Genomic DNA, 27,987 nt, shown 5'->3' with positions numbered 1-27,987 from the left:
CCATCGCTTTCTGAATATTGCACTATTGGAGACTGTTTCTGCCAGACATTGTCAATCATCCTTTCGAGTAAATAATTTGCAGAACTAAGTCAAAGTGAGTGACTAGCACCAGAGTCTGCTCCATCTGTAGGCATCGTCTATAGCTGCTATTCCATGTTTAACCATCCATTGACCTCTCAATCTTATGTCGCACCAGAACAATTCATTATGCCTTATGTAGTAAACAGTTTGTGATTTTATTGTGAAAGGTTGAAACGGGTAAGTTGATTAATAAGAACGATAACAACGAGCAGGAATCACTTTACATTAAGTCCTGTGATGGGAAAAAAACAAAACAATGCAATTTAATGAGTGTCCATATGGCTCTCCCTGAGTGCTAATTCTTGAGGTCATTGGTCATCGGCGCTGTAGCGGATAATGTCCTCGTAGAGGATGGCTTGGCTTGTTTGTCGCTTGACCAGTGTATTGGAAGAACTAGAGGACAAGAGATAAAATTTAATGACCATTATATTACTTCTCTGCAAACATGGCTTATAGTTTTTTTCACACTGGATACATTAAGATCATATGGAAAACAAACACCGGCATAGAAAGTTCACTGATCTACAAAACATCAATATGACTTGTATTCAATATAGATGGGTGATTGCAGGTGTCTACATACTGAAAAAATTCCCTTACCGAAAAAGAACATTTCTGTGTCTTGTTCTGTGCAGGTAGTTGAAGTGAAGCAGGTGAGTGATATTACATGGCCTGACAGTGACGGACGGCGGCGCTACTTTTTTTTTCAAAAAAAGAACTTTACTCAGCAAAAAGGTTAACTTTTTCCATGGGAGGGCACAAAATGCTTGAGCGTTGCATAAACACCGACATAATAATAATATTTAGGCACATTGCTGTAGGTACATGGTATTCGACCTTTGGTGGCAGCAAGTCACCACTGGCCGTTAGCCACTATCAACTCTGCGTACTGTAATGTAGACATTTTCCCACCCCATAAGGGCCACGTCTCCACACCTGAGACACTAGGAGTCATAAACGCCACAACTTATCTCCAGGTCTACTCTTTCCATTACATCGCGGCTCTCAGCACGTCAGGTGGCTTGCTACGCCGATACATCCATCATAAACATATTGCATCAGACAGATTATTTCTACACTCTCTTTAATGCTAACTATGCTACATTAATCCGAGCTACATGTCTCTCTGGCTCAGTCCTTTTCAGTTTTCTATGCTCCTATCACAGGTCTGTGAACCATGAACTCTTTATTAGTGTGCAGATCGGTACATCGGGACACCACCTACTGATACTTGCAGTAGGTACACCTCAACCGCATTTGATTAGGTTCTCTTTGCTGCAGCTCCATGAGTCTAACTGTCTCTCTCTCTGGCTCAGGTTGCTCTAGTTCTGGATTCGCAGTCCCCTGGTTGGGTGCCAGCTCTCCAACTGAAGTTCCTCTCAGTCTTCCACATGACATGTGACTGTTGTAGCTAACCATCAGTCAAAGTGAGCTGGGGATCATCTGCAACAGTCAAATATCCCTGCTGTTGGTGACGTCACTGCTGCAGCAAGAATTAGCAGCGAGGGACCAGGCACTGTAGGAATGTGGGGTACTGGGTGAGATCAGACTATTTACATTTTTTCCAGAACTCTGAGCAGCTTTCAAAAAAAAAATGTTTTTCACTGGATAATTCTTCTTAGAGGGGTGTCTCCTATCAAACCACTTTTGGCCAATGAATTGCATCTCACTTGCTTAACTTTCTTAACTGAAAGTTTGCCAATTCCCAGATCTTTACGCCTGTCACATGACTTCCCACCCTGATGATTTCAAGAACTCCGCTCATCTCCTGTTCCTTGTCTTGCTAATCCTCTTCTGGTCAGGGCACTGTGCAGCATGTCACATATATGGCATGGCTGGACATGTGGCTAGTATGCTTTGAAATTCAGAGGCATGCGCAGTCCCTACCGGACTTTACAGAAGCAAGTTGACCTGTCCACACTGAAGTATGTCTCACGAAGAGAATGCAGCTGATAGTGGCAGCATTGAGTGCATTACTCTACTGTGACAAATGTCATTGGTGCCAATCGTGTGACCTTCTCTGTTGACTGGAGGAGAGACGTTGGCTATCAACAAATGGCGGAGTGATACACTTAATGCCACCAGTGTCGGCAGCATTCTCTTGGTGAGACAGACTATAGGATGTTGTTAGGAGACGTGTGTAATGACCTGTGCAGGATCTTGAAGTGATGCGGCTGGAAAAAAGGGTGGTAAATGAACCGTTCCTACAGTAGCAGTATAATCGGGGGTGGGGGGGTGGGAGGATGGTAAAAAAAATTGCAATGTACTTGAGAACATTAGTGGACTGACTTAGGATACGAAGAGTTCTTTACAGAAAGAAATTAGTTGGGAATTGTAAAACCCCTTGAACTCTCCTCCACCCCGAACCCTGATTCATACTACTTAGCCTCTTTGTTGATTTTGACTGTAGGTCTATATGAATAGTATTCTATATGAACCAGTGAGAGGGGAATAAATGCACAGTAGATCCCACCCAGGTTGAAGAGTGTACAGAACCATAGTACAGAACCTAAAAGTATAGGAGGTGCGATGGAGAAAAATAGACTCCGAATGGTAAAATCGTTGGGGCACCTCTATCAAGAAGAACCTGTTTTTCTGTATCATTACACTTCTTCACTGCTCATATGACTTTAAATTCTAAGTAACAGTTCTTTACTATTTGCATTCTTGCTGATTCTTAGCATTATCTATAAAGCATGTAGAGACTAGGACCAGTGGTGTAGCGAACAGCATTGAAGTAATCACATTGACGACTAAAGCCCCAGGCAAGACGGGATCGTAGGGGGCCTTGGAGATGACTCATGAAAGCAAAAATTGTTTCCTAACAGGTCTACAGACATTACTGAAGTGCCACTCATAAGAGATCTGAGACCAACTCTGCAATGTTGGCCCCAGATTGTACAGTTGTTCTGCTTACTACAGTATAGAAGGTATTTTATAGTATATCTCGCCACTGAAAGCATATTCCCCGGTCACAACGAAGGCAGTAGAGTAAAAATGACCCTATTATTTTATGTGTAATGCAACATGTAATGTAAACTCATTAAAGGTCTCCAAGGACTTGAGAAACAATCAGTCTGGCACAACACTAGGCTGCAGTCCACATGCTGCTACACATTAACCGTACAAGAGTCATGTATTATAAGCTGAGGGCACCTTCAGACGGACAGATTTGTGCGCAATGCACGGGGAGTAGAACTCTGATCTCAATGGGTTAGTTTTCATCTTACTTTGCATTACACGCGCGGAAAAAAATAGGAAATGCTCTATTTTTGTGCGCATTTGCGCACCAAGGATCCCCAAGTCTATAGGAGGTGCGCAATTCTCTGAAAAAGGAACATATCTAGAGACCTCATCAGGCAACATAGCCTTTTAAACCACGGCGGAGTTGTGTGCTGCACCTATGTGAATATGCCTTGCGTGTGCAAAAAGTACAGTAAAATGCGCCAATATGCACGCAAATGTGTTGCGTGAAACGTATGCGATTGAGCATATGTCTGTCTGAAGGAGCCCTAAGACACATTACATGCACTTTTTTTTTTAGCAACCGTTTCAACAGATTTAACCAACATTCTCCTGTTTTCAGTAAGGCCAGATTCACACGAGCGTTTGCATATGGAATGGGCGTTGCATATTTGTGCTCACAGCTGCGTTTTTATTGTGCTTTTTGTGTTCACAAATCATGTGCACTAGCGGGCAAAAATATACACAACAATGCTCTCAGCCATTGAAAAGGCCAATTCGATTTAGGATTTAACTAGAGATGAGCGAACACGTTCGGCCCCGCCCCTTTTTCGCCCGAACACCGAACTTTGCGAACACCTCGGTGTTCGGGCGAAAAAGTTCGGGGGCCGCCGTGGCAGCGCGGGGGGGTGCGGCGGGGAGTGGGGGGGAGAGGGAGAGAGAGAGGGCTCCCCCCTGTTCCCCGCTACTGCCGCCCGCGCCGCCGCGCATCTCCCCGCCCCCCGGCGGCACCCGGACACTTACGCGCGAACACTGCAGTGTTCGCTAAAGCCGTTGTCCGGGTGCGGATGTGTCCGTAACGGACACGTTCGCTCATCTCTAGATTTAACCCTTTCCAATCCAATTTTGGATTCAGGGTTTCCTAAAAGGCTTTCTCTTTTTGATGTTATACAATGGCACCATCTACTGGCTAAAGCCAGTGTGTGTGCGCCAGAGAGGCTCCGACAGCGGAGTGGCTGGCAATAGACGGTAAGAATACCCTGTCGGACGTCATCTGACATTGGAGCTGTATAAGCTTCAATCAGAATGTAGGACGACATCAGACAGTGGATTGGAAAGAGTTAAAAATGCCCTCTTTCCTTGCGCAAATGTGCAGGAAAATAGAATATATTTTCTGCACGACTGAAATGCGCACACTAAATATGCACATGTGAAGCAACCCATTGAAATGAATGGGTTCCATTTTCGGTGTTTTACGCTGGCGAATTTTGCGCGTGCAAATACGATTGTGTGAGTTTAGCTTTAGGCACACAGGCGACAAAATTGCACAATTTTCTTGGGATGCAACAGTGCTACAAATTACATGTATATGAAGCCCATACTTTCCAATGGGTTCCTTCACATTCGCAATGTTTTCTCTAATGCGATGCTGCAAGGAAAAAAAATTGCGGCATGCTCTATATACGTTTATTTATTTTTTTCGTAGCCCATGTTTCCCTATGGAGCATTTATTTGTTTGTGTAACATCGCATCGCACGAAATCGTGGCTTTCGTGTGATGCGACTTTAACACTGGAAGCCCTACCTTGTTATTTTCAGGGGGCCTTGAAATATAAGCTCTACCCGGAAAATAACCCCTAGCTGCATTACATAAAAATATATATATATCACCTAACAGCCATGGCCCGGGTTCTCCTGCTGGTCTCCTTCGCTCAGACACACTTGTTTGCAGTCCTCAGCACATCGCTTCCAGGTTACGGGGTTCATAAACCCAGCCTCCAGGATGCAATGGCTCTGATTGGTTCATCAAGCACTGCATTGATTGGCTGAGCCACGGCACTCAATGAACCAATCAGAGCTATCGCTTCCTGGAGGAAAGGTTTATGGAGCAGAATCGCAGCAATGCTGTTGTGCGAGAACATCGCGATATTGCTGCTGGAAAACACAATGATATAACACAAAACACGCAGGAACACATGCCGTGTGATGTGCCTGCGAGGTTTCACATTAAAATTAATGCGAAACACTTCTAATCCTCTATTGTACGTGAAACCCGTGCAATACAATCGGAACTGCACAGATGTGAAGCGAGGCCTGAAAAACGCCTCGCATCCGCGGGTAAATCGCACGTTCATGAGCGCAATATCGGGCTGAGTTACCTGGCCCGATATCACGCTTGCCCTGTGTGTAGGTAGCCTAAAGAGGTGAAGGCTCATTACAAGACAAAGATATAAAAAATGTACTTATCACATGACCAGGGCAGATTTTTGGATATTCCTATTGAACGACTATAAGCAGAGATCTGGAAAAGCGTGAAAAAGCGCTCATTCACATTGCCGTGGTTTCACCATGTATTAGGCAAGTGAAGCGCATTGTACGCGGTGAATGGAGGCAATGAGAGGACGTGGATTTTCACTGACTCATTCTCATTAGCGTGTGAACATTGCATGTAGATAAGCAGGTGAAAAAGATGGCAGCTTGCTCTATTTCACCAAGTATCACGACGAACAACCTTGTTGTTCTCCATGGGTGGCAATACATTGCATATGGGTGATGCCGCCAGGAGACAAAGCGGGTAGTTAACAAAAAATAAGTCTTTCCTGCCATTCTGACATCGCCAATTCTACAGGCCGGTAAAACGGTGCGTAACGCATGCAGCATTTTATACGTACGGCTGTGTGAATAAGGCCCAACTGATACCAAAATCTACTGCAACACTGTATAATTTGGAACACATGAAGAATAACGCTTCTATCCGGGAACTGTAACATCCTCTTAAAGGATATCATGGCTGTCGGCTGCGCAGTAATTAAGAACGGCAGAATGTATCAGCTTTTAACTGACTTCTACTTACTTTCACTTGATCTGTTTACACGTGTAACGAGCTGTAATGCACTAATGTACGATCCTCATCCATCAATCAGCCGGAACATTAGAACCGCTGACAGTGAATAGAATCATCTTGTGACAATGGCATCTGCCGAGAAGTGGGATATATCGGGCAAGAAGTGATAGTCGGTTCTTGAAGTTGTGTTTGAGGCAAGAAAATCAACAAGACTAAGGGGGCGGCCTCATACGGGCGTATTGGCGCATGCAAAATTGCGCGCACAATACGTTTCTGATGTTCACTCGTATCACTATTTTCCAACATGGCTGCTCCATCCTTGCTGACATGCACAATTACCCGCTTTCTTTGTGAGTCACTGCTAAGTGCTGCCCTGCTATTGGTCAGCATAATAATGGTTTATAGAACTGCAGACTCAAAATCCAAAGCAGAACCACATTGTAAACTTTAATAACTTTGATTAGCATTCATTTGACAGCAACTTTGTAGAACCGGAATACCCCTTTAATGGTGAGTATGATAGAAAGGTCACAGAACACACAGCACAGCACAACTTGATGAGTATGGTGCCATGTAGCCACAGACCGGTCAGAGTGCCCATGCTGACCCCTGTTCACTGCCGAATGCACCTACAATGGGCACTTGATTATCAGAACTGCACCTTGGAGCAATAGAAGGTGGCTGGATCTGGTGAATAACACTTTCTTTCACATTATGTGGACAGTTGGGTGCGTCTGAATGGCTTACCTGGAGAAGACAAGGCACAAGAATGCTCTTTAGGAATAAGGCAAGTCGGCAAAGGTGTTGTGATACTCCAGGCAATGTTCTGCTGGAAAACCTTGGCTCCCAGCATTCACAAGATGTGACATATACCACCAACTTAAACACTGTACAGACCAAGTAGCCCCCTTCATGTCGGCAGTATTCCCTAATGGCAGTGACCTCATTTATCAGGACTATCCACCCGGCCACGCTACAAAAAGTCTTTATGAATGGTTTGAGGAACATGACAAAGAGTTCAATTTGATGGCTCATCCTCCAAACTGCCCAGATCTCAATTCGATCAACCATTGTCCTTCAAATGTCCTTGAAAAAGAAGTCTGATCCATATAGACCCTACTTCACAACTTTATGGACTTGAAGGATCTACTGCCAACATCTTGGTAGCAGATACAACAGGACACCTTCAAGTCTTGAAGAGTTCATACCTTAATGAGTCAGTGCTGTTTTGACGGCACAAGGGGGTCCTACACAATATTAGGCAGGAGGTTTTAATATTATGGTCAATTAGCGTATATGTACTATAGATATAAGTTCCTACAAGAACTTAATTTCATATGCTGTATACTATGGTGTATAGAAGAAATGCTAGCATCTTACTGTTTTTCTCTATAGCTACACGGATGCGACATTCCTGTTTACTGCACATTTTGATTAAAGGCATAGATCATACTCTTTTTGGAATTGGTAACCTACTTTCTCTGCAATGGGTCTGGTTTTAGTGAAACGAGCTGAACATTTTATCAAGACTATTAGGAGACTTCTGTAGCACTACAGCAGAAATAATACGAACCCAGGACAGCGCAGGAGAGATGTATGACACCGCTGGGTATTTTCTATCTGCTTTAACTTCTCTTTTAATGAACACTCTCCCCTCCCCCATCTGTAAGAGCTTAGTAGTAATAAAACTGCAACCACTGGATAATCTCCAACCCTTGGGAGCAGTACAATATTGGAATTTCCCATTGATTTCATACATGTCCAATAATTCTGTGGAGTACGTGCATTTGTGTGCATGTAAGCTTGTTAATTTTGGCAAGGACATTCGAAGCAAAGCTCTACTGCAGAGGATTTCAGTCAGCGACCATGAGGATTACATTTTCTATGTTCCCTTAAAGATGAAGTTGTACATACATTTAGTTTCATTGGTGGAGGAATATATGGGGTAGAGATTTATATATGGTATATGATGTCATATAGTGACATCACATCCCCAAGGGCGTGAGAATGTGGCATCTCAGCTTGCAAATATGTGCAATGTAGTGCAACAAGATGACCGTGATAAGAACACTTTGGATTATTGTAGCTGCCTGGAGGAACATGTAATATAGAGTATATGGCTGCTGGTGACACTGGAGTTGGGGGAGACATGCAAGAAGTTGCTAAAGATACAAGATGCGAAAGAAAAGCAGAGGTGGGATGTTGAGTGGGCACACTTCATGAGCAGCAAGGTGAAGGAGCATAGCACTGAAATGTCCCCTGTGTATTTTACTTTGGGCAGTGTAGTTCTATCATTTGGACACTCTATGGCGCGATATATAAAGTTGGTTATGTGACCTATGGATTCCAAATACCATTTTTCTTTTGCCCCAAAACATCCAGATTGTGAATAAAGCAACTCTCTCTGTGTGATCCTGTGAACATACCCTTAAACCTCAGAAAAGTCCAATTCTAGATACCATCGGCTTCACTAAATAGGATTTGGCTATAGTGTCAAGAACTTTATTGCCTTAATCTCATCCCTACCTCCTGCAGATTACCTTGAGCTTTGTCCGTTCAAAGTAAAAGAACATTACAGTTTTGGATGAACAGATCTTGTCCTACTTCAAACAGCTGTATCTCCATTGCTACCTCCAAGATTCTTGCCTTTAAAATGAGACCAAACGTTTGCTCTCTGATTGTCATATATGGGGTCCTCTTTCCAAGAAAACTAGTAACAGGCTGAGCTCCTGCTCATCTAATCACTTCTCAACGCCATTTAACCCTAAAGATGCCGCAGTCATTGCTGACCATTGCATGTAAATGTTTTTACAGGACAATTTCTAAAAAGAGTGCTTTTCCCGTATATCATGCTTCAGATATTGAAAAAATACCATCCGAAAAAATCTACGCCTAATTGGTATTGCCACATTGTAACAATCAGTATTATTAAATATTACTACATTAGTTATTCAGCAAGATAAATTCCATTAACACAAAAAAATGAAAAAGAGAATGACATAATAGCTATTTTTGGTTCATCGCGCTTTCCTAAAACAGGAATAAAAAGCAATCAAAACATCAAATATACCTTAAAATGGTACCAATTAAAACTAAACGTCATTCTGCTAAAAAAACAAGCCCTCATATAGCTCTGTCAACAGAAATAAAAAAGTTCTGGTCTTAGAATGTGGTGACACAAAAAGTCTTTTGTAAAAAAAAAAAATTATTGTTATTGCGCAAAAGTAGTGAAACCTAATACAACCTACATAAACTTGATGTCATAGTCACAGGGACCCATAGAATAGCTCAGGCATAATATTTATACCACATGATCAACGCTGTAAAAGTAAATCCCAAATGATTAAATTGCTTTTTTTCCATTGCTCCCCTGCAAAAAAAGGTATTGAAAACTATTTAACACTTTATGTGTACCCGAAATTAGTTCCTATAAAATCTAGAACTCGTCCCATGAAATACAAAGTGTCATATAGCTGTATTGATAAAAACAATATATAAAAGTTATGACCCCTGGAATACAAACAGGGAAATGATTTACTGGTTCTTAAGGCTAAGATTCATTGTGACACTAAGGGCTCTTTCCCACGAGCATATATCAGAGGGCCGTTTCAATGCTGTGATCTGATGCATTGGATTCCAATGCATCAAATCACATGGGCGTATTCCTGAGACGTAAAAGCGCCCGGCCGACCAATATAGCGCAGAGCATTTTTGCGTTGGGCCTAAAAGATAGTCCTGGAACTATCTTTTGGGACGGATTAAGTCGGCTGCTGCATGGGCTCCTATGAGAGCCCATGGCAGTGGCCACAGGTGGGAGGGAGGTGGCTACTAAACTCCCTCCTTCTGCTTTCCTTCCCCCCGTCCAGTCTCACCTCTCCTCTCCTCCCTGCTCATTCTTTGCAATGGGAGAGGGTTGGACAGGAGCTAAGCGCCAGCCCAGCCCGCCTCCTCCCATTGCTGGCTGTGGACAAGGGGCAGGACATGGGAAGAGCTAAGCTCCCACCCTCTCCCCGCCCCTTGTCTATAGCCATCAATGGGAGGAGGCGGGCCAGGCTGGCGCTTAGCTCCGCCCCGTCCCCTCCCATTGCAAAGAACGAGCGGGGAGGAGAGGTGAGCCTGCGATGGGGAGGGAGGGAAAAGGGCTGACGGCATGGGAGTCTCGGCGTATATGCACTAAAACCCATGCCATCTGAACGGGCGCACAAAAGTTTAATTGGGCGCCTGTTCACCAGTTTTATATCTCCCGATGTAGCGTATATCGGCCGGCCGTGAAAACGGCGGCCGATATACGCTCGTGGGAAAGAAGCCTCAGGGGTTAAAAACTTAAGATGAGTAATGCACCAAATATTTTTACACAAGACATACATTCAAAATCTACAATAAAGAAATTACATTTTCAAGAGAGATACGGGTTGAGGACCAAGCAATTTTTGTCCTTTGGGACTACTCAAAATGTAGAATTTCTCATCTGGCCTTTCCGGATCCAAGCGCTTTTTAAAACTTTTTTGCATCAACATTGCAATACGGGGTCTTGTTTTATACATGACCTGTTGGCTCTGCTGATGCCAATGATTGACCATAGGGGTCACATGCTTGGATGAAACATGATCAGCAGCCCACAGGTACAGCAAGTGGAGACCAGCGGGGACAAGAGCGCCAGGCGGCCAAAACAGATGAGTTTATTATAGGCTGGTGTATTATTGTCTAACCCTTTACTGAGTGTATAAAAACATGTTTCACGACTGGAAAACCTCTTTAGACATTTTTTATTCTTCTAAAACTTTTTAAGTACAGAAAACACATGAAACCTTATCCCAATGGCAACGTGGCGGTGTTTACTTGGAAAATCAATCAAGTTGCCTTATTTATGTTACATGAATTAGACAATAAATAGGAAAGTTAAATGAGGGTGAGAAGAAATGTGAACCGTGGGATGTGGAGAAGCATATATTAGAGGTGGAAGGAGGTTGGTGTTGATCAGAAATAATATCTAAAGTCAGACCTGATGTAAAGAATGAAATACTGCATGGTGGTGGGGTGAGGCTGGCGTAGGGGAATGTAGACGCTCATGAACTATTGTAGGAGCCTCCTATCCCTCAAAGATTAAAGCAACATTGCTTACTGATGACAATCCTCTATCTATCCGTCTGTCTATGTAGATGTTGGAATGGTGTCCATTAACAGTTGTCACCTTTGTAAATCTAGCATCGATTTGCTCAACAGACCTATCAATAGGCTGAACATGAAAGACTTTCCACAATTGGAGATCTTAAAAGTTTATATTTTCAAGCTCCTTGATCTTTTTACATGTCTTGCTCTAAAAAGAAGGGAAGGGGAGGGGTGTGGATTGTTGGTTGAAACTCTGGTTTCAGCAACTGAAAATCGCTTCCATCAAAATGACAGAAACTGGCGAAATCTGAAGGAAACCAACGTCTATAATGGGTTCTGTTCAGATTCCCTCTCTTTAAGAGCTCTTTCGCATGGGCGCTGCAATTTTTGGCCATCCGTATCGCGGCTAAAAATCGCATGAACAAGAGTCAGCCGCGACCAAGTTGTGACTGCATCTCCCGTTTTCCTGCCTATTCAGATGACTGGGTGCGGCGTATATATGTCGCAGCCCGGAATACCTTAGGCCGGGGGAAGAGAGTTCAGCTCTGCTAAACTCCCTTCCCCTCTCCAAACCCTTGCCGGCTGCCGGCAAAGGGAGGGGGTGGGAGCTTAGCAGAGCGAGTGTGTTAAACCCCCTCCCCCTCTCCGCCCCTTCCTGGCTGCTGGCAAGGTGATGGGGTTGGACGGGGTAGAAGCTTAGCAGACGTAGTCATGCTAAACTCCCTCTCCCTCCCTAGCCTATGGGACCTGCTGGCAAAGGGAGGGGGTGGGGCTTTAGCAATGCAAGCTGCTGCTAAACTCCTTCCCCCTTCCCTTTTCTGACGCTCTCATAGGCTCCCATAGGAGTCTTTGGGAACGGCCGTCGTATTCCCGCAAAAGAAAGGACAAGTCCTATCTTTCCAGCAGGCGTAAAAACGTCCGTCTGGAATGCACACCATATGCGCTACCTTTGTCGCCCATCTAAACAAATACATTGGAATCTATTGCTCCAGATGGTCGCAGTTTTCGGCCGGCGTCTTACTGAAAAAATAGCATAGCACGCTACACTATTTTTTCCACCATTTATGATGGAAAGCTATGACAAAAACCACTGACAGTGTGAACAAAAAATTGTCCAAATTGTTACATTTTCAAAATGGAGCTATTCTTTAACATAAAAGTTTAGCATTTTAAACTAGCGTGCTATTACTGTAATTCCTCATTAATAATTGACTGAATTTGTAAAAAGTACAAAACAGTGAAAACTAAAAGCAACGAAGCGCTAAATAAACAACAACAGGAATCAAGGATATAGTTGTCTAATTATCAAGAAAAAGAAGTTGAAGTGTTTTAAGAAAATGTGTTGCTAATTATGTTACATTTTAGAGAAATGTCTAATTCTGAAGCAGAATAAGTGGGTTATTGAATGGAAAGCCCATTTGACCCCTTCTGCGATGATTAATGGCCCTTGTGATTAGTAGTGATAAGTTGCATTCCCCCCAACACCACATTGCATATTTCCTTCCCAGCTGAATGATTATTTTTATATTAATTTAATATGATTGCTTTTTCTTGATTTCTTAATTATGTTTGCACATCTAGTGATGGCTTGATTAGCATTTATAATACTGCTATCACTGCATATTTGTGATCCTCATATAAAATCACCATTTATTGTCTTCTGAATGCTTAGGAAAAGCTACCGAGTAATTAAAGGTCTGCAGCAAAATAAGAAAACAACAACACAGTTACCTTGTTTGTGGCTCTATGGAATGTAAACACAACACATTCATTAAGACTTATTCATCTATCGGAAAGTTACAAGGTTCTGCGGATGCAAAGATGTAAAGCAATTTAAAGCAAGTTGAAAGCAATATGCTAAAAAGTGTCAATTGTCAACTGTTTGAACAAGGAGAGCATTTTCTCTGATTTGGATTGCAAATGCTTATATGTTAGACAGGAAGCACAAACTTTAGTAGTGGTGTATAACAGAATGAGGCTGGATTCACACGGGCGTAATATCAGCTGCGTTTTCACGCCCGGCCGATATACGCTGCCCCTCCGATGCATTGGTTTACAATTAGAGATGAGCGAGCATACTTGCTAAGGGCAATTACTCGATCGAGCATTGCCCTTAGCGAGTACCTGCCTGCTCGGAAGAAAAGGTTCGGCTGCCGGCGGCGGGGGAGAGCGGGGAGGAACGGAGGGGAGATCTCTCTCTCCCTCTCTTCCCCCCGCTCACTGCCACAACTCACCTCTCACCCGCGCCGGCAGCCGAACCTTTTCTTCTGAGCAGGCAGGTACTCGCTAAGGACAATACTCGATCAAGCAATTGTCCTTAGCGAGTATGCTCGCTCATCTCTATTTACAATGCATCAATGCATATGGGCGTATTTCCATGGCGTAAAAATGCACGGCCTGCCAAGATTCGGCTGGCATTTCGCCCGGGCACTTTTACGCCAGCGGTGGCTTCATAGACTCCTATAAGAGCCTATGACAGTTGCTGGAAAAGGGAAGTGGGAGGGAGTTTAGCAGCATGACTGCTAAACTCCCACCCCCTTCCCACTTCCTCTCTGACTGTTTGCAATGGGAGGGGTGGGACAAGGGCGGAGCTAAGCTCTGTACCGTCACCTTCCATTGCTGGCTGCCGACAAGGGGCGGATAGGAGGCGAGAGCTTAGCACACTAGCTCCGCCTCGTCCCTTGCAGAGGGGGAGGAAAGGGAGAGAACAGCTTAGCAGAGCTAAACTGTCTCCCCATGTCAAACGGCATTGCGGGCTCAGCATGTATGCGCCAGACCCCTGCCGTCTAAACGGGCACACAAAAGGCCGGTTGGCGCACGTAAAAACATCTACAGTCCTGTAAATAAGCCCTAAATGCTACCTGTACAAGTCAATGTCATTCGACCATGGTTGAAAAAATGTAGGCCTGATTCACACATTTTGTGCAGTTTTTGTAGCCAAAGGCTAGAGTGGATCTTACAGAAAGGCTAAGTCTAAAGGTAGATCTAAGGCTGCCTATACATTTTTGACAGCTGTTGGCCAAAAGATGCACTTGTATAAAGTCAGGGACTTAGTAGGAATATAGTCAGGTGTATGATTAATCAACTATACCAAACAGGTGGTACTGATCATCATTTTCATATGTAGGCCGAAACAAAACCAACTGTGTAGGCTTAAAACTGGGTGAGGAACAGCCAAATTCTGCTATGAAGTTTAGATTGTGGAAGACAGTTTCATGTCATAGATCATACACCATGGCAAAATTAAGCACAGCAACACGACACAAGGTCGTTCTACTGCATCAGCAGGGTCTCTCCCAGGCACAAATTTCACATCAGACTGGGATTTTAAGATGTGCTGCTCAAGCATGTTTGAAGAAGGAGAAAGAAACGGGCAACGCTGAAGACACAGTGGTCAGCGAAGGAAACTCAGACACATCATGCTTATATCTCTTCAGTATCAGAATATGTCCATTAGTGTCATCAGCTCAGAACTGACAGAAAACAGTGGGAACTCGGTTACACCAATCTACTGTTCAGAGAACTGTCCAGAAGTGGTTTTCATGGAAGAATTGGGGCCAAGAAGACATTCCTGTGATGTAGAAACAAGGTCAGGTGGCTCAACTACATGGGAACTGTGGAGCAGAAAAATGGATGCTTGTCCGGGACAGGTAATGGACCCAAATATATTGATGAGTCATCAAGCATTTGTCCGTCGGATGGTTTGAAGAATTTAGTGAGCAATTGAGTGGTAGTTGTCTGTGTCCAAAAATATATTGTCATTTGTACACTACTATTTGCATATCATACAATGCTAGTATTTGCACATCATTTGTGCAGAGCATTATAAATGGCATTTGTTACTACTAATTGCACACAATTTGGCAGAATCAATTGGTAAACTGTTTAATCAATTGGTAATCACAATTTTGACTGTTTCCATTTGGTTTCTGATATTAGGTTAAAGTGGTTGCCTGAGACTTCTGGGATTTTTTCTATTGATGACCCTTTCACAAGAAAGACCACTCAGGATCTCTATTGATCAGCTAATTCCCGGCACCACTGTACAGATAGCGTAGGAAGCAGACTGCGCTAATCGTACTGCAGTGGCCTGGTTTGGTAGTGCAGCTCCTACTGAATTAAATGGGAGCTGTTCCTGCACTACCAAACCGAGCTGCTGCAATACAGACGGCACTATCTGCTTCCTGTGCAGCCCGTACAGCCTACAGTACCAGGAATTAGCCGATTGGCGGGCATCCCAAGTGATGGACCCCATTGACCATCTATTGATGACCTATCAAAAAAATAATCCTTGACGTTTCGGACAACCCCGCTAATGCTCTTATAAAAAATGTTAAATGTAATGTAAAACATAGGGGCTTATTTATTAGTCAAAGTCCGACAGTTTTATGGCATAAATTATGCAAGAAAACTGTCTTACATGCTTTGCACCCCATTTACTATGTGTTTTTAGACACTTTCGGACAGTTTTTCCATTTTGTCCAAAAGCGGGTGTGACCTAAACTGCACCAAAAATTTTACAAAATTTTAGCACAATTTTTTCTACCTAAACTAAGCCAACTAAAAGATGGTTTAAACTTAGACTAGATAGTCTTAAAATTAAACAGATTTATCATTCAGGAAAACTACTGTGATGAATCTGGCTCACTTTAAGTCTGTCTTGTCTAAGTTTGAACAGTCTAACTTTTACACAGTATTAGTAAGTAAGCCCCACAATTTCAACATATTCGAACACGTTTATAAAATGTTTTATGTGAGAGTTGAAGGTTTTCGTACAAGAGGGTATTTGCACAAAAATTTTTAACTTTTCTTCTCTCTGTGCTGGCCCTGCCACTTTTTTAAAAAGGGGTCACAGTTGCCCCAGACTGACTAACTTACACCAAAAAGTGCCGTATGTTATTCCACTCCAGGGAGTATTCCGATTGCCGGATTGGAGTCAGGAAGGAATTTTTCTCCCTTAAATGGGGAAGCTGGCTTCTAACTCATTTTTGGTTTTTTTTTGCCTTCCTCTGGATCAACATTGGGGGTAATAGACTGAACTGGATGGACATATGTCTTGTTTTTGCCTTGCACACTATCTCACTATATTATGCCAGGTCAGACCTGGCATACATTTTTCTGAAGGTGCACGGTGTTGCCGGGGATGCACTTAATACATGAACAGAAATGTATTCGGTGTGCCAAGAAAAATCATGCAAAATCTGGTGTCGGAAATGCCGAGCTTAGTAAATTTCCCTCATAGTCTTCCATGACAAACAAATGTTCACCTCCTAAAACATGTTCTAGAACAAGCAATCCTTCAATGTTACATAAAATTCCCAGATTATCAAGTAATAACCAGGTTATCCTCCATCTCAATCAGACGTAAGACTGGTACAAATGGCTCACAAGTCTTGAGTGATTTTCTCTGCTGGTCTCGAAATGTGTGTTATTACAAGAAATGTACTCAATTTAGGTATCAGATTTCCTGTTTTTGTATACTCGATATATAATTCTCCTGTACAGAATCTGCACAGAAGTAACTTCAGAAGCAATTTTCTGCCATTATTCTGATTATGTTATTTTTGGACATTAAGGTGAAGTTGGGAAGTAAAGGAAGCGCCTTTCTGTGTGCTACAGTACGCTAAGTGTGATGCGCGGTACTTTGCTACTCTATAAATTATGAAAACACATCTGAACATGTTGTCATTCAGGATGCGTTCAAAGCTGATGTCTGCACGACCTTACGTTCCTACAGAAATTCACAACTTTGATGCAGATTTGGTTCATACAGTATTTGCCACTGTGGAATTTCCTGCAGATCTGGATAGACCAAGGGATGTGAGGCTCGGGTCAGTGGGCAGTACTGTTGGGCTAGATGCCAATGCATTTCTAACCTTCTTTTTATTGTGCTCCTCATCCTTGTTAATGTCTCCAATGATTGCCGGGCTCTTGGAGATGGCATCGAGCCAATGCCCCCCACGACCCTCAGAAAAGCTGTCTATCTTTATAAACCATGGGGGAATACAATGTATTTTAGCTTGGATCCCCCTACCTACTGCTGCTGGGCTCCATTCGGCCATCTCTCGCTGTCGCTATAGTAGAGGTGTAAAGAGAAGACGAGGATGAAGACATGGTATTGGTGCTGGAGTCGGAGTAAGGCTTCTGAAAGGGGCTGTTATTGCTGCTACAACCTGTCGCATGCCTCCTTCTACCACCTCCTGCTCATTCCCACATGTGGCACATAGCTTACAGAGGGTAGTGCCAGGGCCATTGTATGGGTGCAATATAAGATACTGCATAAGATGTTATTTAAGATGATCTACAGCTCCTCAGAGGACCTGCAGATTTTGATGCAGATCTGCTGATAATGTATAGCAAAATTCATAGCACTTATCGGATTTGATTGTGGATTTTAACTTTCCTTGAAGTCAGCGGAGAAAATCCGCAACAAATTCGTACTCCTTTTGAGAAAGAAATTGCGGCTGCTGAGGGTTTAAAAATCGGCACTGCTAGTCGGTTTTTACCAGTAAACTTTTTGCAGCATTGGGTTGAATTTTGGTAAAAAATTTCATCCACTAGTGTTTTAACAAATCTGCAGCATGCCCATTCGCTGTGAGTGCACCCCGCAGTGGTACTGACTGGTGATCAGCAGGTCTGATATTGACCTCTCAGCTGTATGCAAAGTTTATGTATCTGTAACACAATGGAAGTAGCTTTTCCCACTCTCTGCACTCCACTGACAATGCGGACAGGCTGCTCCGGCAGCTGCCGTGCTAAGCTGGGCCCCTCCGCCTGTGATGCGGCAGAGTAGAGACAGGGTGCTTCTGGAGCCAGAGAGAAGATCCGGCCTCCTGGATGATGCAGCAGTGAGCACCCAGAGACCACCCTATGTAGGGAAATGGAGGGAGGGCTAAGCCCTGCCCCCTCCAGAAGAAGCTCGAAGGTTCCAGGCAATGTAGAGTACATATAAAAAGAAAGAAACTTCGCAACAGAGGGGGAGTGTGACGCAGCAGCAGTTTGGGCAGAGTGTGGCGCAACACAAAAGTAGCGAAGGCTGTTCCGGTGAGTGGCAACGACAGACGTGTCCCCGTGCTAGGGAGCATCCCAGACAGACAGAGGGAGTGTAAGAAAAGTCTGCACAGCATCCGTTGTGCAGACAAAATAAAGGCAGCCCCTTAAAATGGAGGCGCGCCTGGACAACCAGGGGTCGAAGATCCCGCAGTGCGTGGGAGAAAAGGGAGTCTCCCTCCCTGCTATCACCATAAGGCAGAAACGCGATGGCCATGTAAAGGGCTGTGCAGTGGCCACTGCGCAGATGAAGGCAAAAGGGAGCTACAGTTAGCTGAATGTAGACTGCTGAAAGTATCCCCTGGGACTGTTGGGTGTAAAAGCTTGTGGGACTACCCGAAATGGGTAATGCTACTGCACGGTGTTGACCATAGCGCTATAGCTGGTGCAACACTTCGCATAGTTACTGGATAGAATGATTTAATTTATATATGTTTATCATGTTTGCTATAGCACAGCAAGGCACCTAGTATGAGGAACATTGCACATTTTGGAGTTATATGTCATATCATGATAAAGTCAAGGATAGCAGTAAACTAGACTAGGCTTCCATTCCTCGGCCGTGGGTGGTTACGAGAAATGTGGACTTAATAACTGAACTGGAGTAAGTCGTGAGAAGCATATGGCTTAGTAAATTCTTCTGTGCATGTACTGAGTCCTAAAATGCTATCAGGGATGTGTAAAGCCCCTGCATATTGTATGTATGGTATGCTAAGATTGTATAGCTGATGAGCTTCAACACGACATGCCAGGAGGAAGCTGGATGTGGAATCCCAGAAGCTGTCAGTAGGGTGAGAGCCCAGGGTGTATATGGATCAGGACCATTTCAAAGAGACTTGTCAAGTTCTTGCCAGATTGGGCATGTTTGTAAAGGCCACAATTCTATGGATCTTGATGCTACCACCTGGAGAACCTGAGAGGTGTTCTGACGGTTGTTGTTTTGTGAAAGATTTTTGGTTTCCATCACTTTAAGAAAATGATAATGAGTGTTATGATGTAGCGTTGGAGCATAAACACCCTCCTGTGGAGGGAAATAATGCACATCCCATTTATGCCTCAGTAAAGTTCATTTTTGTTGCATAAAACATGTCTCCATCTCCATCTGTCAGCACGGCACCATCACAAACCATCAACCTGCTTTATTTTGGCGTAGCAGGCAGGATGGACTTTCATCAACCTGCTTCTTATCTACACTGCAATTAGGAAGTATGAAGCAGTCTGAAATCCACCTTCTGTCTCATCTTTGGTTTGGGGCCTCAACCAGTAATGAGGCAGAAGGTGGTTTTCAGACTACGTCATACTCCTTCAGGCTGCTGCCCTTTGATCCGATTGCTGCTCTGCTATTCAGTTTGGACTCACATGGAATACTGTGTACAGTTCTGGTCACCGGAGCTCAGGAAAGATGTTACAGTACTGGATGGGGTTCAAAGAAGGGCAACTAAATAATAAACAGAATGAGAGGACTGGAATACCCAGAGAGGCATCAAAATTGGGATTATTCACCCTGGAAAAAAAGTTGGTTAAGGGGCGATCAAATAACTATGTATAAATACATAAGGGGACAATACAAGGATCTCTCCCATGATCTGTTTATACCCGGGACTGCAACGGTAACAAGAGGGCATCCACTACGTCTAGAAGAAAGCAGGTTTCATCACCAACAGAGAAGGGGGTTCTTTACTGTAAGAGCAGTGAGACTGTGGAACTCTCTGCCTGAGGATGTGGTGATGGCAAAATCCATAGAGGAGTTTAAAAGAGGACTAGATGAATTTCTAGAATGCTATGATATTACAGCATTTAGACATTAAATAGCCAGAAGGGTTATTGACCTGGGAATCTTCCCACAGCCGGACTTGGAGTCAGGAAAGAACTTTTCTGTGAAGAGCGTTGATCCAGGGATTATTCTGACTGCCATTATGGAGTTGGGAAGGATGTATACTTGTCTTTTTTCAGCCTTGCATATTATGTTACTATGTTATGGGGATACAGCGAGGACAGAATGGTCATAAAGTACAAAATACAGAGAACTTCTTTTAACACTTGGAAAACCCCTTTAAGTGAATCATTGACAACCTGAAAATGGACAACACTTTGCCTATTGTCACTTATAGCAGCTGAGCAGCTCATTTGCCATGTGCATTATCTTTGTCCAAACCAAGGTTGATCCAACTGGGAAGGCAGACATAAAGCAAGGCAAACATATTGCACCGTTAGGCAACCGCGATGTGTGACTGTGGTTATTTGTCAATATATTATTGCTTCCTCTATTCTCTTTGCTCTATTTAACGCAAAGATCTCCTTTTACTCTCTATGCGACTTCTCAGACTAGTGATACTTGGAACCACAAACAAGAAGATAATTAATAGATCAGTGATACCTGTAAATTATAGCCAGATGCAATTTAATTAAGAGAGAACATGTCAAAAAGATGAATCTAAATCCTAAGTTAATGCATTGAGAATGTTGCCTATATAACTAATGCTAAGTTATTGTTTTTTCAACGTATATTGCTATGCCAACTTGTATGAATTATTGTATAATGTAAAATTCATTGGGAAGTGCAGAATTCCCATTCTTCAAAGAATTTACTGTTCTGTCCTCCAGCAGTTTGAAATCCCAGCACAAGGTGCGGTAATATGATTTGTAACTTAATAAGGAACCCAAGCAGAGCAAAGTTGTGTGTCATTCAAAGCCAAACTTTTCAAAGTATTGGCAAGATCAAGGATGAAAAAAAGGTTCATAGTACAGGGATAAAGCAGAGATTCTTAAGACGGATACTGACATGATGAGGCAGGTACAAAATATGAAAAGTAACAATATCAAATCACCTGCTTGTAAACAGAAGAAAAAGAAATCTGTAGCAGGAGCATTGGGGCTGCTTACAAAACAGCATGGATATGCGTGGAGACTTGGTTTTATGCCATGGAGATTCTTGCACATCTTCAAATACAGTCATTAAAAATGTTCGTGTTCCGAAAATAACATTAAAAACTCCGGAGATGAGTGAACGATTCCAAGTGATGGAGGTTCATAGCTCTGACCTGGGCGGGTCCTCCGATTGGCCTAGACTCTGACACTAACACAATAGAACCCCAATGGTCTAGCAGAAGACAAACCCATTTAGAGCTAACTGTGGAGCCAATTATTTGCCACTAGGGTCTGTTATTTATGGGTTTATTCACAAAAAAACATTTGTTGGATTTTTTCTAATTGCCGGATTTGGAGTCGGAAAGGAATTTATTTTCACTGAAATTAGGAAAATTGGCTTCTACCTCATGGATCAATATTTTAGCATAATGGGCTGAACTGGATGGACGTATGTGTTTTTTCAACCTTACAAACTAATTTACTATGATCTTACAATGTGTCCTGTATGCGCAATGATAACATAAAAGATTATTTAGCAAGGAGAAATGCAAAGTCCTACATCTGGGCAAAAAAATGAAGAAAGCACATACAGAATGGGCGGAATTGGGCTAAGCAGCACATGTGAAAAAGACTTGGGTATACTAATAGATCATAGACTGAACATGAGTCAACAATGTGATGCAGCAGCCAAAAAGGCAAACGCAATTATGGGATGTATTAAGAGAAGCATGGAGTCTAGATCACGTGAGGTAATTATCCCCCTCTACTCTTCCTTGGTCAGACCTCATCTGGAATACTGTGTCCAGTTCTGGGCACCCCACTTTAAAAAAGACAGAGACAAACTGGAGCAAGTTTAGAGAAGAGTTACCAAGATGGTGAGCGGTCTGCAAATCATGAAGAACGGTTAAAGAAAAGAAGGCTGAAAATAGACATAATAGCGGTCTACAAATATCTGAAGGGCTGTCACAGTGCAGAGGGATCAGCCCTATTCTCATTTGTACAAGAAAAGACTAGAAGCAATGGGATAAAAAAAAGGGAGGAAACACAAATTAGATATTAGAAAAAACTTTCTGACAGTGAGGGTGATCAATGAGTGGAACAGGTTACCACGGGAGGTGGTGAGTTCTCCTTCAATGGAAGTGTTCAAACAAAGGCTAAACAAATATCTGTCTGGGATGATTTAGCGAATCCTGCAGTGAGCAGGGAGTTGGACCCGATGACCCTGGAGGTTCCTTCCAACTCTACCATTCTATGATGAAATTAAAATGTGCGCATGTTGATGTGGGCATGTATCTCTATAACTGAAGGGTGTGACTTCAAAGTCATTAACTCTGTTGGGTCTAAGATACCTCAGTCCCACGCTGGAGTCAATTCACAATCTAAAAGCTGAAAGTATATATAGGACTGTTTTAGATTTATGGCAAATCAATGCTCAACCATGAACCAAAGATGCCCATAAACCTTCAATAGCAGTCTTCTGAATGCTCATTCGTCTGACAACTATTTCTTTCTTCATCCACGTGAACGCTTAGTTCAGCTGAGCGATCATCTGTTTTCCATAGCGACAGTGGAAAGAGTCGCAACAAACATTCCCTGGTGGTAGCTTATCACCAGGAAGAACAAAAGGATCGGGCATAGAAGTCCAACATGCCCGATTTCTCTTTTTCCTGTTGACATCTGTTGGGTGAAAGCCCTATTGTAAATCTAAGAGTTGGCAGGTTGTCGGTTCGGACGACTTAAACAAATGTGCTCTATGTATCTTAACAGACACCGGATTGTGAACCAATTTTTAAATTATGAATTGGGAGGATTGATTTGCTTATTTCTGGAAATTACACTAAATTACTTGGGGTCATTAATACACGTGAGGATAATATTATATTACTAGACGATTTAGAGAAATAACAAGTCTCGGTGGAGAAGTGGCAAATGAAGTTGAACGCACGGTCAAGCATTTAGGCAAAAGAACAAATACAATGATTATCTATTAAATGTGAGGAAATTAGGCAAAACTGAATGAATTCCTCCTAAATGAGAACTCTCCAGCTGGATCGGTCAGCTGATTTAGATGGAGAAAACTTTGTGCCAGTCAAATCCCCGAGCATGATATCCATTTGCACTGCTGGCCTTAAGTTAAATGGCAGCCTGTGCAGAAGTTTCTTTTTTTGTGCCCACAACCAATCCCAGTCATAAGAAAAAAACATATATATTGTACTAAGAAGCGGTCTGTTTTTATTCTACTTCTGCAGAAAGCAACAAGATAGCAGTATACCCACACCAGAACAGCTCAGTAAAAACACAGTGTATCAGAACCAAGCTGTGTACTTAAATACAGCACCAGAACCAATTTCGGGGCATAAATACAGCACCAGAACCAAGCTCAGTTCAAAGATACAATACCAGAACAGGCTTATAACATAAATACAGTCCCAGAATCAAGCTTGTAACAAATACAATAGTAGAATTAAGCTATTGTATATCGGGGATTTCAATGGCCTGAAAGCAGGGCTTCAGAGTATCAGTTGGGAAGAGCCAGAGCCAGGTGGAAGATGATTTATACAGCTAATGTAAATCTATGTATTTATTCACGTAACCGTATTTTTCATGGCTGTGTTTTAAAAACACACACTATTTTTCTGGTCCCCTGAGGGGACCTGAACATGCGATTGTTTGTTTGCTTATACAATATACTGCAATACATGAGTATTGTATACCTGTATTTCTGTAGGCTTTGTATTAAGACGTGTAATAGCCCCTCACAACAGTTCAGGAGCCATGACACCCGAACGGAACCCCACAATCTCATCATGGAGGGGGGAGAGCGGGCATTCTGGAAACTTAAATGTCTTTCGGGACATTAAAATGCCGCTGTCAGAATTGACAGTGGCATTTAAATCGTTAATAGCCATGATCGGAGTTATCTCTGACAAAGGCTTCATTTTCAGCCGCCCGTGTCATGGCCACAGCGCACACAACAATCGCATGAGCGAGAGGCAGCCGTGTCCAAGTCACGTCTGCAACTCTCGCTTCAACGCCCGTTCACACGACCGAGGCTTCGGTGCATAAACGTCGCAGCCCCAGGATACCATCGGCCCCTTGCCGGCTAACGACATGGAGAGGGGGCGGGAGCTTAGCAGAGCTTGTCCCTTCCCCTATCCGCTCCAGCTTATAGGAGCTGCCGGCAAGGGGGGGGGGGGGTGAGCGGGACATTAGCAAACTAGCTCCTGCATCATCCCACCCCTCTCATTGCAGACAGCTGGCAAGGAGCAGAGAGGGGGAAGGAGTTTAGCAGCTGCTAAACTCCCTCCCAGCTGTCATAGGCTCCCATAGAAGTCTATGGCAGCGGCCAATGTATTCCGGCCAAAGATAGTTCCAGAACTATCCTTTCTGGCCAGCGTAAAAATGTCCGGCCGGAATATGCACTATTTTTGCCGGAGGTTTTTACGCATCGGGAATACTCCCATCTGAACTGATGCATTGAGAACCAAAGCATCAGATGGGTAGCGTATATCAGCCGCCTGTTGCAGCAGGGTGCAGCCAGGACCCGCCTTGTATACCGTGGGCTCGATTCCCAAGCAGCTCCATACAATCTGCAAGCACATCTGCCATTCATGTGCAGCAGATGTCACTACGGGGTTAATAATCATTGGTAAACCATATCAATAAAGTGGACAACCTCTTTAAGCAAATGTAACGGGGGAGGGTGTACAAAACAGATTCTGATGAATGGGTCTTACGTTCAATATCAGACACAGCCCATGGACAAGCCTGTCTTAGGGTGCATTCCCACGTAACGGGTACCATCTTGCAGCTGCAATTCCACCCAGCCGTGGCTGCCAATCGGAGCACAATCTGCAAGATTGCACTCCCATTGGCAGCTGCAGCTTGGCGGAATCAGAGCCGCAAGCCGTTACCTGTTATGTGAGACTGCAGCCTTACAGTTCAGGCCTATTCAAGCGACTGAGGTTAAACTGTAATACCAGATACAGCCTGTGGACAAGATTGACGCTACTTTTGGAAAATAGGTAAAAAAATTTTCTAATCTCAAAAAACGCTATAAATACTACAATAAATGCATCACAAAAGGGGAAATCAAGAATTAAAAACAATCACAGAAAATGGCCGTTACTTACTGACTGAGGAGTGCATCCTCCTCTCACCTATATGCACAATACTACAATGCCCCGATAAACCTTTAAACATTATTTTTCATGAAATGTGAAACACTTCTTACAGTAGTGTTACAGTATATCCTACTGCTACTTCATATGTCCCAACTCATTATTTTAGATGCTTCAGTGTTTACCCAATGAGAAATGAATATCCACCATTGCAAGAATGACCAGCAATCTATCACCGCTTAATAAACAGAAGTTAAAGAGGTTCTCCAGGTCTTTTACTATTGATGACCTGTCCTCAAGATTAGCTGATTCCCAGGACTGCTGGTTTACTACTAGGGGCACAGCAACCCTTGAATTCAATGGGCACTGTGCTTGCAGTACCAGGCTGGGCCACTACAATGTTGACAGTGTTATTTGTTTCCAGAGCTGTCCTGAGCAGCAGACCCTGGCCAATCAACTACTGATGACCTATCCAGAGTATAGGTCATCAACTAATAATTATTAGGAAATTATATAGTACCAGTGTTTCTGGTGGCGCACACAGCTCTGCTACATGCACGTCACATAAAGCTCTGCTACATACATTGTTCATACAGCAGGGATGAAAAGCAGTACAGCAGAGTCTAATCACAAACTGATCACCCCCTGGTCATGTGATCCCAGACTGTTCCCACACAGGTGACTGATCCCATGATGGTCACTTCATAACAGGTTCTGTGAGCAAATGGCTGCTGTAGGTGTTCGTTAGTATTTCCTCCAGAAACCCCCCCGCAGTCTCAGTTGCTATGGAATACTAACAAACACCTAGCCGGACAGCAGCCGCGTGCTTACAGGACCTTTGATGATGTCACTGTCTTGTGATCAGGGGAGGAGCATGTAACTCACTCACTTTTGCTCCGCCCCTGATCATCCGGAGTGAGTTACATGCTCCGCTCTAATCACATGACAGTAATGTCATAACAGGTCCTTCATCCGGGGATCATCCTGAGTGAGTTATGCATCCCTTACAACTCCCTGCAGTCTCAGTTGCCACAGAATAGGACCTGTGATGACTTCACCATCATATAATCGGGGACGGAGCATGTAACTCACTTACTTGGGATGAAGGACCTTTGATGACATCACCGTTATGTGATCAGGTAAAGAGAATGTAACTCACTTACTTTTGCTCCGCCCCTGATCATCCGGAGTAAGTTACACGCTCCGCCATAATCACATGACGGTGACGTCATTAGTGGTCCTTCACCTGGAGGTCATCCCGAGTGAATGAGTTATTCATCCCCCACAAACTCTCGTGGCCTCAGTTGCTATGGAACAGGATTGCGGAATAAGTTGGCGCTATGCAAATAAAGTTTATTATTATTATTATTATGTGATCAGTGGCGGAGCATGTAACTCGCTGACTCAGGTTGAACAACCTTTGATGACGTCACGGTCATGTGATCAGGGGCAAAGCATGTAACTCACTCACGCACAGACAGACAGATGGTCATTATTAGTTTGATTGTAAATGTCCTGGAGAACCCCTTTAAAATTGATTACCCTCAGACCAGATATGGTCCATGTTAAACGCTCTTAGGGAAGAAAAAAATACCTGTGAAGGGTTGTAAAGGGGAATAGCTCCTGTCGGCTGGTTCGTCAGACTTCCAGAAACAGTTGAATAAGTTCCCTAAAAAACAACAAAGAGCAAGATGCATGAGTGCAAGAACTTCAGTGACTTAACTACACTGCACCATCCTCAGTTAGTGTATATTACCATGTTCTCCTGCTGACCCCGGGTCTCTGATGACACTGAACAGCTACTGATCTTCTCCAGATCTTCAGTTTCTTTAATTCCTGTCATAGAGAATATCATACAAAGGAGCCGTGACTCTGCTTTGATAAGAGGGCATCACTGCTTTCTAGAGTTGGTAGTTTGTGAATACTGTGTCATTACTTCGTTCCCAGTGGGTTTAAGAAGTTTCAGGGAGTCAAATCAAACACTTTACAAGTCGATATCAAAACAGGAGATCTCAAGCCTCTGTCAGAATCCCTCTTTAATCAGCTTGTGTCAAATAATTAATATATTCGTGCAGGATCCATGCAAAAATCCACAAGTGATTCGTTATGGAAGCTAATAATGGGTACCGTTAACGAGTGGTGCCGGTCCCAGCCCGGTGCCTTCACCGTCTACCTACTAATTCTCTTTTTACAGGTTGATAAATATCTGTTCTTACTTCACTTCTGCATTTTTGCTAAGTGTAGACTTTGGTTTGTGGTCAATCAATAATTAAAAAGCCTGTAGTCTGTTTTTATGTGTATATCCATTGATAGATCGTTCGAGCAATACACTGGGGCAGCGGGATCAATGTACAGAAAAGGGCAAGCGGGCGTTTATTTTACCGTGTTGATCCATTTTCTGTCCTCTTCACCGTGATAAGCATAAATTGCTGGCCAACACTTATGCCCGCTGACACAAAGTAGGTTTTAGTTATTTATTTTTTTAAGAAAAACTTCTTATTGTATTCTGTATTGCTTCCGACTGCATTCAAATCAGGAGAATAAACTACAGAGACATGTTGGCGCAACATTGTGTAACTATTTGGCCGCCTTCACGTGCAGAATTTCCAGTCCGGTTTTCGCTGCGGCATTTCCAGTACAAGCTGATTTCAGAAATCTCTTACACGTAATTCAAAAACTCGAAACAATGTTGCGCAGCATAGGCGCAATTAAAAACACGGCTAAATCTGCA

At 43.3% G+C, this 27,987-nt stretch overlaps 1 protein-coding gene across 4 annotated transcripts in view; it reads right to left on the bottom strand.

The window, feature by feature from the left end:
- Window positions 1-229: 229 nt before the first annotated feature.
- Window positions 230-27,987, bottom strand: part of SEC16B (SEC16 homolog B, endoplasmic reticulum export factor) — a 186,985-nt gene continuing 159,227 nt past the window's right edge. For all 4 annotated transcript variants that reach the window (XM_066597480.1, XM_066597483.1, XM_066597481.1 and 1 more), the window contains 3 exons: window positions 27,013-27,092; window positions 26,851-26,925; window positions 230-474 (listed from right to left, as the gene is read on the bottom strand). In XM_066597480.1, the coding sequence (XP_066453577.1) occupies window positions 397-474; window positions 26,851-26,925; window positions 27,013-27,092 (233 nt within the window). In that variant the 3' untranslated portion in view covers window positions 230-396. The remainder of the gene's footprint in view (window positions 475-26,850; window positions 26,926-27,012; window positions 27,093-27,987) is intronic.

Source organism: Eleutherodactylus coqui, chromosome 3 (assembly GCF_035609145.1).
Source record: "Eleutherodactylus coqui strain aEleCoq1 chromosome 3, aEleCoq1.hap1, whole genome shotgun sequence".
NCBI lineage: Eukaryota > Metazoa > Chordata > Amphibia > Anura > Eleutherodactylidae > Eleutherodactylus > Eleutherodactylus coqui.
Note: the sequence above shows the minus strand (reverse complement) of the source record. Positions and strands in the feature narration are given on the sequence as shown.